The following is an 11457-nucleotide window of genomic DNA, read 5'->3' on the forward strand; positions in this document are numbered from 1 at the left end:
TGAACGGAAGATAGACCAATAGCGTTAACAAAACGATCCATAGCCAGGACACCATCGCAAAAACTCGTACCAGAGGTTGATACCTTTGAAGAGGAAAAACGTTTGAGGATGGATATGCTGACTGCGGATCTCTAATCTTGCAAACTAGAGATAGCGAGGCTCAGAAGCGAAAACTGTCCCCTCATACGGTGCGTCTTGGCACACTGGAATCGACGTTAGAAAACAGATTCAGCCTGACTATTAGTTCGAAAGTACAGAAACGACGAAAACGAATCAGTGTAGGCAGAGAAACACACAGTGAATGTTCAAGAATATCGACGTCCTCTTGACATTGTGTCTAGGAACCACCCCGCCATTTGTACGAGTATGCCCGCTTTCTTGAGCCAAAGGGTTCCAATTGCTAATATGGTGTTTACTCCAGAGACAGCACATAGGCCGAAATGACTCGCCATTTTAGTATTTAGACTCACTGCGATTTATATTACGTCTTCTCTGCCAACGACAGCACCATTCTGCATTATCTGGAGGTCCTGTTCTCCCGTTTGTCTCAAAAATACAGAAATACACACAAGGGTCGATTTGTTATATATCGCAGTGAGCCGACAGCACTTTTAATGATTGTATATGCCTAACCTAAAGACGAGGCTCCGGTGTCGCACAATAGTTCATTTTCTCATATCAATGCCTCAACGCTTTGGAGACGGTCGAGGTGGACCACCAGTCATTTCAACCCGTTGTGCCCGTACCGCTGCACCTTCCACACGTAGCGCTGGTGTATACCTTGCCCGAACCTTTACATGACCCACAAGATGCACCATCAGCCTCATAGGCTCTTGACCCAACAGATTTTCCACTGCCGCCGCAACTTCCACAGTCTGTTTTGTACCTTGACGTTCCAGAACCGTTGCAAGAGCTACACTCGGCCATGTTGTGCGACCTTGTTAAATCAGTATGCTTCCATCTCGTGTTAGCCGACGAATGTACATACAGTAGTAGACTCTACCAAAGTCCTGGTATTTCGAATGTGTTGGGTATAAATGTGTCAAAAGTGATGGAACTTGGACTGCGAAGTGCACGAATAGTTGGCTCTATTTATCTTTAGGATGGAATCGCTAAAGGAGAAAGATCAGCACGTCCTAAGCACCTGACAATCATACTTTCCCGCCTGTGAACCACTTGTTGTTGATGTGATCAGCCATCTCATCTGCAACCCTTGCTATAAAGCTCACCGGACGAAGCCACAATGCAGAGTCAACAGTGTACAGTAATGATGTGCAACGGCTACTGCCTAATTCTTAGAGCTGCCTAAGTGCTTGAGGTTATAGAGCTGACGGGCAGGATTACAGAAGGCTGTAGTGCGTGTAAGAGGACACCACATAGCCTTGCACGATTAAGCCACCTAGCTCATACCGGTGAGACATGATACGATCATGCACTTTGCATCCATTAGATTATTGCATTACATTCAGCTTCGTATATGCATGCGACTGATCCAAGAGGGCCAAGTATCAATCAGATTAGGGCAGCGTGGCACGCTCGCTGGTGTAGCCTAATGTGACGTCTCTTGGTAAATTGGCATCCTCTTTCCTCTTGGCTCCACGTACTCAATCGCGACTGAATATCCGCATGCGGAATTTGCAGCCGACTGCGCCATTGTTACTACCGGAGTAGGAATCATCGTCCGTTGCATCGTGTTTTCACTGGGCGGCATTCTCGTCATCAAATCCAGAAATGTCAACTACATTTATTGTATTGGCTTGGCGTTTAAGGGAGCCTTGCGATTGGATAGCAAGGGGGTCAAAATTTTTTATACCGCAGAAGGCAAAGGCACTGGAAAACTTCTGGCTTTCAGCCTAACTGTCAAAGATGCACAAATATGCGCAGTCACGGCCGGACGAAGGACTAAATTATGTACACAAAGACAATCAAAGTCGAGACATGATCTGATCTAGTATCCGAGTAAAATTGAAAATATTGGCCTACGTGGAATGAAGATTTTGTTCATTACCGCTGAGAAGATGGCTTAAGCACTATCGTAACCCTCTTACGTGCTACAGCCATTTACCGGGTAACCAAACCCCTCACCCTACCAGGTATATACGACAGAGTGCTGTGAGGCTTACTGTGCGGACCACATCACCCCATTTCCTCATAGGAACCACACGTTTCTTCCGTTTGTCAATCATGTTCGAGTCCAGAGCGCAGCACCAGTATCTGAAGCCTGTTCCCTAGATGGTGAATCGATTAATCGTGATAAAAGACATAGTAGGTAGTGCATTTCAGATGAGGAGTAAATCTTTAGATATTATTAGTAGTATGATTTGGTGCGATTATTAGAATGCACTGGCTCTGGTTTGGGCACCAGTAATTAATCTGATGGGTAGTATATCGATGGCCTACAAGGTCCATATCAAAACAACTGATCCGCATGGACATATAGCATACCTTCAAATTAATATCGGTGTATTTCCACCTCACGAAGTATGCGTAGAGCTGGTTCATGCAGATGTTCTATGTTCCGAGGGGGCGCTCGCATACCTGACCAACCATGACGTCAAGACATCGCGCCCATCAAAAGTAGCAATATCATCATAGACTGTACGTTCCATGTTAATCCAATATCAAAATCAATAGAAATGACTCTCCCAGTAACAGGCAAATCCGGCAAGGACACCCTCGGCGCACGCCTCGAAAACGACTACGAGAAACGACCCGACCCCGTCTCACTAACCCAGAATCCCGATCCTTCGCAAAACACCTCCTCAGGCGTGGACTACGAACCGCATCCTGAAAACTCGATCAAACTAGAGCCTGAGAGGGAGAAAATCGTACAATCCATATGCAACTTGTACTCTGGAAGTGCGAGCAAAGATGATATGATGGTGTACGCCAAAGAAGCTGTATACGACGACCCGTGGAGTTATTGCGATACAAGATACAAGATCGCGGGCCAATGGTATGGTATGTAGCTTGCCAACTCTCCACTCTATACACTGTAGTGAAGATGGGAAAGCTTTATTGACGTGTGATAGGCATACCCATTCTCATGAAAAGTAGCCGGACTATCAAGACAGAAGTCGTTTCATCCAAACCCGATGAGATTATCTTCAAGCTGCAGCAGGAGTATACGCCGAAGCCTGTGCCTGTTGCCAAGAAGGTTAATAGTTTGGTTACGTTGACGCTTGATGAGGAGGGCAAGGTGAGGTATCACAAGGTATGTTTGAACTGTTGATTTTACAGAGCCGATGCAGTTTGTGGGTGTTGGCCATAGAAGGTAGTTACTGACTGTGAGCAGGATATGTGGAACGAGAAAGACTATAGCCATGAGGGTCTAGGCAAGATTTTGAAGGAGTTGAATGGGGATCATTTGACGAAGATCACGCGACCCCCGGAAGATCTTTGAGGAAGAGATGGTGATGGATCGGTGATTATTTTGATGATGTTTCGTATTGTCGTGAAATTTGTTATTGGCGTACTGTCAAACGTTGATGCGGGCAGAAAAGCAACTACATCTCAATTGTTAGTTTTTTTGAGTCATCTCCGAGACCGTCAGTGCATTAGCGCCGATTGGTTTTGAGTCGCGTTTTTTGTATTTGAATGTTCACCGCAGTTGTATGTTTGTTTCAGACACTTAAATGACCAACGTACGTCTCTTTGCGCCGAAACAACTGGTGTGGAAGAACCTTACAATCTTACCGCTTGAAAGAGGCGACATTCATAGAAATGACGTTGATGCCTTCCAGCCTTGAAAATCGCTCAAACCTCTAACCTTCTGATGTCACTTTGTGACTTGCCTCCAAGCTTCCAAGGGCAGATTCCTGCTACTATTCTGCACAGTACCGAGGTACGAGGTCTTAAGGGTTCGTCTCGTTATCCTAGTTAGTGCAGTCTGTTAGCGGGTGTCCAGTATACAGATGACTGGTACTAACCCATTTTGGAAATGGCGTGAAGGTATGCTTGTCCCCAAGGTATGTCAGGGAGCCTTCATATCTGTTCAGTTCCAACAACCCCAGATATGTCAGCGAACCTGCATCGGACCATGTCATGTTGTCCATTATCATTCGTACGAGATCAATGTCAACCTTGAGCTGCTGGAAAAGAACAAGCAGTTCCAGCCAAGATGTCAGGTACTGCCTGTCACGGTCTTTATAGCATTAATAATGCTACTTCTCCAACGTCTTCTGGACCCCTTTTTCAATCATCTCATCGATATGCTCAAGAAACAATTCGATATCGTGTGTCTTTGGCAGGCCTCCGGAGCATGTGAGGTAGTACTCGGCTACCTCATACAACATCTACAGGCGCGGCTCAAAAGGGGGGTAAAAGTATGCGAAGCCAGTGTTCCGGATGATGTACAACATGGTCCGCAAGCCGTAATGAAAGTACGTCTTTTCTGGCGGTGATTGTGGATGCTGAGGTAGACATGTCCAGTCCACCCAGATGTACGACCATGTTTGCGTCTCCAGTTGAGCTTGGTGAAAACGTAAGGTCTACCCGTCTGGATCGGGATTATCCCTCTTGCGCCAGAAATGACTGATGAAATAGCAGTCTCTCCACTGAACATAGTCTAGCGCCGCGGGTAAAAGAACATAGTCGTTCAGGACCTCGCGAGACCACTTTCTGGAGCGGCTTTGCGACATGAAAACACCTCGTTTTTGGAAGAACCAAAAGGTGACAGACTTGAGACTCCCATCAAAGAACTCGTCCAAGGAGTGATATTCGCTTAACAAGTCCTCATGTAAGTTTTTGGAGAAGAGTCGCTCATCAGGTAGGCCATTCCAAGCAGCGACACTCCGAGTCACAAAAGAAGACCATGCGGAATCTTGAGTCGGTATCACACGCGGGAGAGCCAGTGATTTCGACATTACGTGCAGAGTTGAAGTAATGTACATCCCTTCGTAACGCAACAACCGCTATAACGGACAAAATTACAGGGACTTCAACTTTATAGCACTATTATCGCCTATAGACACTATGATAATTATATTCGATTAGCAGTGATAACATGATTTCGATCGTTGAGCCAGTCGAATACTGGTAAGCCCAAAACAACAAGCAAAGTTTCACGTGTGGATTGAATGTCGCGTTTGAGCGGGACAAGCAGGGTGGGGAAACTTCGGAAGACGTCAATGTGGGGGGGGGGGGGGGGGGTGGCAAAGGGCATGTGATTCAAAAGCGTGTCGCGTCTGCGCGTCGAGGCACGCCCTTATTCCTCACAAAGCGTTACCCCGCCACACCACGATAGGACTTTGTGCACGATGACGGCTCCGACGACATCTTGGCGAGTTACAGATAGTAGCTCTCGCGCTAAATACTCTAATGGAGATGGTATATGGGCGGAGGACCAAGATAGCGACATCACTTTTAATTCGAAGAAGGGCACTCTGCGTCGCGTGCTGGGATGCCATTTGATTTGGCCGCTTAAACGTGCTTCTCTCTTCATTTCAGGGTACAGTAACCAACGTGTAGCGTGGAAACAAGCAGAGCAGCGTGTTAAAAAGAGAAGGAAGAATGTAACTATCCACCAGATCGATGTGTATGCTAGTAATAGGCGTATAGAATATCGCAATGTTAGATATCTAGCCAAAACGCTGGGTATGGATATCCCTGAACGTGCACTGCACCACTCGAAGTACGAGTATGTTTTCCTTGGCCATATTCCGGACAGTGCAGTCAGTGTCCTCTACAAATTTTAGGGTATCGTGGGCATGCGAGAGTTGTGGTGGCGGTGGTGGGATAGATGTGGGGGTTATGGGGCTGTAGTTAGTAGTCATTTGTTGTGACTGCACCGCAACTGGGGTTGGATGGGATAGGCTTGGCAGATTGAATTATGTAGTTACTAGGGATAATTCTAAGTCGATGCATAACTACCCAGCAATACAAAAATTACAGTTGTGTAGACACCTTTCCTCTAGATGTGCGAAGACACCTGTTTTGCTTTAATAATGCGCCTCATGGTTTATAAGGCTACTACAATCATACCTGTCCGCGATAATACATCAAATTATCGCTTTTATATACGTCCATATGTTTGATAAAATCATCTCGGCCTACTCGTCAGTAATAAAAGCCAATGTTTTGAGTTTACTGGATAAGTATTACAGTGGTAATGACAACCTACAAGGTCAAGTACCACGGTTAGCAAATATTAAGGTACGCAATGCGACGGCAAATATCTGAAACGACTTTACATCTAACTATGGCCCCTCTGTACATAGTACAAATGATGCTGTGTATGTTTTCCACCCACAAGGCTGAGATTGTTGCACACAGGCTCACGTGACGAAGTGCTTACATGAGCGAGGACGGTTGACCCCCTGCTGTGAGAAAAGGCGTGAAGCGTAGATACTGGAAGCCGATTCTGCGAGCCAGTGTTGAGAGGCCGTAGGTGTAGACTGGTTCAAAATAATTGCTGCTAATTCTTCTGCCTCCTTTGATATCAAATGACGAGTGCTGTTAATTACCTCCATTTGGAATTTGAGACATCGTCGTAATACTCAAGACCTTTGTTTGATTACCTCACCATATTCACTCAAGCCTATACTGAAGATTTGAGCGTCTCTATTCTCGAAACGGCACTGCTGAAACTGCATTTAAAAAAACTTTTGCATAGTGTTTGCTAGAGTGCGTATTAAATTCCATATACAACAACTAAGCACTCTGAATACATTGAGTCAATCCACCCCAGTTATCCTTACACCACGGAGCCAATACTATGGCCCTTTGGGCATCTCCAACATCTCCAGTACTATTCATTGCACCAGCCAAGCCAGCAGCACCAAGTGAGCCTTTAGGAGGCGCATTGCGCATTGCCGTTTCTCTTGCAAGTGTACTGGCGAATTCATTACCGCCGGTGGCATCTGCGAGCTCCGCCCAACCAGTATGCTTGAAAGGCGCTAGCATGACGCTTCGACGTGCCTCGTCGAGTTCTTGCTCCTCGCCACCGAGACTGATGGATATAGCTTCCATGACCTTTTCTACCCGCGCCAGCTGATGGTCACTGAGATCCTTGTTTGTGCGCATGCGATTGAGGTCGTCCTTGATAGCTTCCATGGTTTCGAGGTCATCGTCGAGAACTGTCATGGCGCCAATGAGGGTCAGTAAACCCACATGACCGTCATGTTTCTCAATGGCAGCGAAGAGCTGATCACGAGCTACTTGCTTCTCATTTTTACCGCCTTTGGCCCAGAGAACCTCGGCCAAGATACAAATAATGTCAGGATTTGCACCAGTTGTTTCTAGGGCTCTGCGGAAATATGCTATCGCTGCGTCAAAGGAGCCGTAGAAGTAATGTGCGAGACCAGCTGTGAGACGGGCGGATAGTTTGGTCTTTGCAATCTGGTCTTTAGACAGAGCAGTCTGTTTGGAATCGCCTTGAATCTCTGAGAGAAGATCGAGAGCAGTTTCGGCATCTTCTACTGCCATTTCGTCGGATCCAGTGGCGAGAAGGTTGCGGGCCAAATCCGTCTTGGCTTGGGCCACCCGAGCCAGTGACTTCATCGACTCAGTCTTCTCGTATTCCTGCTCGACGGTCTCATTGACCATATCCAAAGCAGTCACAGCCGCATCATAATTGCCTACACGCTCCAAGAACAACGCCGCAAGATGTTTGTGCGGGATATCATATGGCGCTTGTATACTTAATTGTTGGAGCGCAAAGAGCGGCTGTATGAGGCTTGTGATATCACTTGAAGTCGACGGGGAAGAAACTAGGAAATCAAACGCTGAAACCGCATACTGTCGCTTGGTGAGGAGTAGCGACGACTCTGAGAGTTCAAACGCGTGAGTAAAGTGGGATAGCGCTTCGTTGGAATCGCCAGTAAGTAGTGCAATGATGCCCTCGCCTACCCATGCTAGAGAGTAATCGGGGTCTTGCGACTGTGCCCTCGAGAAGGCTGCATGAGCGAGCTCGGTATCATTCTGGAGCAGATAAAGCGCTCCGAGGTTAGTCCAGGTGTGCACACTTCGCTCGTTTAGATGCAACGACCGGACGAAAGCATGTTGAGCGACCTTTGGGCTTAATGTTGTCGTAATTACACCAAGCGAGTTCCAGAACTCAGAGTTACCAGCCTCAAGCTCAATCGCACGCTTGAAGCACTTCATAGCTGCTCGAAGATATGTCGTTAGTTTAGTGTCCTCGCCAGATTCTTGCTCTAGGCAAACGTGAGCTCTGTACTCGGTCCAGCCAAGATTGTACCAAGCTACTGCCTGTGCGTGTATGTCGTGTGCACAGCTTACGATTGCTCTCTTTTGAGCCAGAATCGCAGCTTTGAGGACTTTTGTCAGGATTGAATCCCTGTTCGTGGAAAGTGAAGCCAACTCTGCCTGACCAAGCCCATCAATGTCTTTGTGCGCATCGAAGTCAAGGTCCATGGCTGACTTGCTTTGCAGAACCTTGACAACCAGCTCGAATGGACATTGATCAAGCTTGTCTTGAACCCAGCTAAATATACTGCAAGCATCACCGACTGCCTTCCACAGGTTGAAGGCGTCAGGTTTGTATTCTGTGATGGTGTCGGCAACTTCGATACCTCGAGTTACACTGTCGGCAGCCTCCCCAAAGAAACCAGTCTCGACACAATGCCATGCTTTTTCAACAAGCGTCTGCAGTAATGCAATGGATACGCCAAACTCTTTTGGTCGTACTGCGAGTACCGCTTCGTAACCAGCGAGGGCTTCGTCAAATTCGCTTAGTTCGCGATTGACGTTGGCCAACATGTACTTTGTGAACCATCCCTCCTCGTCTGATCTTTTCATTACCACGCCATCTGTGGGGTTCTCGGCATAGTTGAAAGCACGAGAGGCCGAGTTGTATCGTCCAGAATTATGATAGCTCTCACCAAGACCGACGTAGGAGTAGTAGTCGTCTGGACTGATGCGCAATGCTGAAAGAAATGATACTATGCTCTTTTGGTATTCTTGCTTGTTCATTTGGACCACGCCGAGAGCTGAGTATGGCCAGCTGATGCCCTTTCGCTTAGAACCAGGTGTTTGCCGGGCCTTGCCAGAGTCCACTACTCGCTGAGCGATAACTTCAACGATGTCCCATTCTCCTTGGTTGGCGAAAAGACGGGCTAATCGTTCGGCTGCCACAATCTCAGAAGGTGACAGTTCAAAAGCCTTTTGGAAACACTGCCTGGCGCGCTTGCGGTCTTTGTTGTAGTCCTCATAGAATATACCGAGGAGTGTGTATGCAGGGGCATAATTTGGATTTGCTTTGATAGCTGCAAGTAGCTTGGCATATGTCCTTTGTCGATCTTTTCGCGCAGCTTTTGAGTGATCGAGTTCCCATAGACAAACACCTATCCTATAGAGGGTCTGTGCTCGAAGCTCACGGCCACGTTGCTTGGTTGCATCGAGTTGGGGGTAATCAAGATACTGTTGTAGCCTTTCCAATCCAGTCTTGTAGTCCCCAGCCAAAGCCTGACACCAGGCTGACTCCGCACCGATGCGGCCATTTGAGGGATCTTGTTGCAATGCCTGCTCTAGAAATTGGAAAGCCTTCTCGTATTCTTCCTCTTCTTCTAGGACCAGTCCAATGCCAATGAGTGCGGAGGTGAACTGAGGTTTGCGTTTCAAAATGGATTCGAAGATACCTTTGGCTTCCAAGTGGTTTCTTGGTGCTTGGTAGTAGACCAAAGCAGTGGCGAGAGTGCTGCTCAGAGCATCACGTGTCTTTTGGAACGACAAATCAGTCTTTTTGGCCTCCGCAGCCGCGTACTTGAGACCTTTTCTGGTAGTCTCGACTGCACTCTCATACTCCTCAAGGAACAGGTAGTAATCTCCGAGAAGGCAGTGAGCTAGGGGAGACTTTGGAGCTTCGCTAAGACCTTCGGTCATCAACACCAGGCAATCTTCCTGTGAGACTGGAACATCTTGGGTAAGGGCTACCCCGCCTTCACTCAAGTCCGGCCCTTCTTTTGAATCGCTCTCTGCAGTAAGCGGGTATTTTGCTATGCCACTGCTGAGCCAGCCTATGATGACTTTTGATAGACCCTCGTTCGGGAATAGCTCGATGAATTGCCGTAATGTTGAGATGTCCAGATCCAGCAAGTCATGTGCGCTGTCTGCGTGTGACGCCATGACGGCGGCTTGATGGTATTGCTACTCGGCCAATGCAATAAAGGCCGCACACGTGAGATTTCGACGGAAGAGTACTGAGGGAAGATGATTTTCCAGCTGCCAACGCAGAATGATGGTCTTTGTTGGACTGATCGAAGTCGGGATTAACGCGCCAAAGTGCCGTGCGTCATTGGATCTCGCGCGCCCCACCTACGTACACATGCAACTCAACCCTCCATGGCGCATTCATAGCAAGCATTCCGTCGTACAGACGGCCGGTTCGTCAACACCTGGACTCGTACTGACGCCATGTCTACGAAGACGGCGCTCAAAGCTGCCAAAGCTGCAATTGGCGCAAAGGACTGGGAGGAAGCGAAGAACCAGGCCAAAGCAGTAATTGACAAAGACCCGGACAACTACTTTGCGTATCTGTTCCTGGGCCGCGCAAACGATGGACTAAGCAAATTCGATGAGGCCGCAAAAGCCTACTACAAAGCGACCAAGATCAAGCCCGAAGATCCCCAGGCATGGCTGGGTTTGAGGGCCATGTACGAGGGGCTCAAGGGCGCAAAGGTGGACGAGAACATTGACGTTGGTCTGGGACTGGCACAAATATACATGGAACTGTACATTCGAATTACTTCACAAAGTGAAAGAGCACGCACTAACAAAACTCCAGCGACGACGCCAACAAATCCCAATCCGCAATCGACAAGCTCGTCGACCATGCCCGCGCCCACGGCACAAAAATGCAATACGCCCGCGCCCTCAGCACACAACTACCCTCTTCCCCCGTATACACCTACCTCGAAGGCCGCCTCACCGACCCCGCAAAAGTATACAATCGTATCGCCGAAATTCATGAGGCACATGACGCTACAACCATCAAGCGCCTCGTCGAAGAGCGCCGCCTCCGCGTCGGCGCAACACTTGAAGGCACTACCGCTGCTGTCAAGAATGAAGTCTACGCCGCGAGCCCGCTGGAAGATATATACGAACAAGCTATCAATTGGACGCGGGATGATGAGCTGCGAAGGGAGTACGAAGAGAAGCTCCTAGCGAGAGCCTACGACACGCTCATGGTTCTCCCCGCAGGCCAGAAAGCAGAGAAGAGGGAGAAAGTTATGCGCCTGGCGCACGACATGGTCGTAATCAAGCACCCAAACCTACTAGCCTGGACCATCGAATTAGAATGGCGATCAGGCATGGAAATCGAAGCGCATTAAGCACGTTGTGAGGGAAAGCATATTCTGGCGTTTTTTCGGGAGGTCAATCAAGATCCATTACTATCCTCACGACTGAGAGACGGTTTAAACTCCTTTCGTAGTACTCGTCTCCCTTCCAACCCAAAAATAAATAAATAAATCGCGTCCCAAACTCCGTTCATTTACCCCC

At 48.0% G+C, this 11457-nt stretch overlaps 7 protein-coding genes across 7 annotated transcripts; 4 read left to right on the top strand and 3 right to left on the bottom strand.

Annotated features, from left to right (window-relative positions):
- Positions 1 to 1571: 1571 nt before the first annotated feature.
- Positions 1572 to 1835, top strand: COCVIDRAFT_63894 (hypothetical protein; the record flags this gene model as incomplete). The annotated part of the gene is made up of 1 exon (XM_014696286.1): positions 1572 to 1835. A coding segment is annotated over one exon (264 nt), but the record flags the coding sequence as incomplete, so codon positions are not given.
- An 801-nt stretch (positions 1836 to 2636) lies between these two features.
- COCVIDRAFT_112045 (hypothetical protein) lies at positions 2637 to 3403 on the top strand (the record flags this gene model as incomplete). Its single annotated transcript, XM_014696287.1, has 3 exons — positions 2637 to 2961; positions 3033 to 3214; positions 3296 to 3403. The coding sequence occupies 3 exons, from the start codon at positions 2637 to 2639 to the stop codon at positions 3401 to 3403; spliced, it is 615 nt and encodes a 204-aa protein (XP_014551773.1).
- Positions 3404 to 4295: 892 nt separating this feature from the next.
- On the bottom strand, positions 4296 to 4865 carry COCVIDRAFT_41985 (hypothetical protein; the record flags this gene model as incomplete). The annotated part of the gene is made up of 3 exons (XM_014696288.1): positions 4296 to 4490; positions 4563 to 4760; positions 4803 to 4865. The coding sequence occupies 3 exons, from the start codon at positions 4863 to 4865 to the stop codon at positions 4296 to 4298; spliced, it is 456 nt and encodes a 151-aa protein (XP_014551774.1).
- Positions 4866 to 4956: 91 nt separating this feature from the next.
- COCVIDRAFT_112009 (hypothetical protein) lies at positions 4957 to 5154 on the bottom strand (the record flags this gene model as incomplete). Its single annotated transcript, XM_014696289.1, has 1 exon — positions 4957 to 5154. A coding segment is annotated over one exon (198 nt), but the record flags the coding sequence as incomplete, so codon positions are not given.
- A 104-nt stretch (positions 5155 to 5258) lies between these two features.
- Positions 5259 to 5696, top strand: COCVIDRAFT_41986 (hypothetical protein; the record flags this gene model as incomplete). Its single annotated transcript, XM_014696290.1, has 1 exon — positions 5259 to 5696. One exon carries the CDS (start codon positions 5259 to 5261, stop codon positions 5694 to 5696), a length of 438 nt encoding a protein of 145 aa, XP_014551776.1.
- A 955-nt stretch (positions 5697 to 6651) lies between these two features.
- Positions 6652 to 10083, bottom strand: COCVIDRAFT_112036 (hypothetical protein; the record flags this gene model as incomplete). The annotated part of the gene is made up of 1 exon (XM_014696291.1): positions 6652 to 10083. The coding sequence occupies one exon, from the start codon at positions 10081 to 10083 to the stop codon at positions 6652 to 6654; it is 3432 nt and encodes a 1143-aa protein (XP_014551777.1).
- A 288-nt stretch (positions 10084 to 10371) lies between these two features.
- On the top strand, positions 10372 to 11288 carry COCVIDRAFT_20054 (hypothetical protein; the record flags this gene model as incomplete). The annotated part of the gene is made up of 2 exons (XM_014696265.1): positions 10372 to 10688; positions 10742 to 11288. 2 exons carry the CDS (start codon positions 10372 to 10374, stop codon positions 11286 to 11288), a joined length of 864 nt encoding a protein of 287 aa, XP_014551751.1.
- Positions 11289 to 11457: the final 169 nt, after the last annotated feature.

This window comes from Bipolaris victoriae (assembly GCF_000527765.1).
Source record: "Bipolaris victoriae FI3 unplaced genomic scaffold scaffold_128, whole genome shotgun sequence".
In the NCBI taxonomy this organism is placed as follows: domain Eukaryota; kingdom Fungi; phylum Ascomycota; class Dothideomycetes; order Pleosporales; family Pleosporaceae; genus Bipolaris; species Bipolaris victoriae.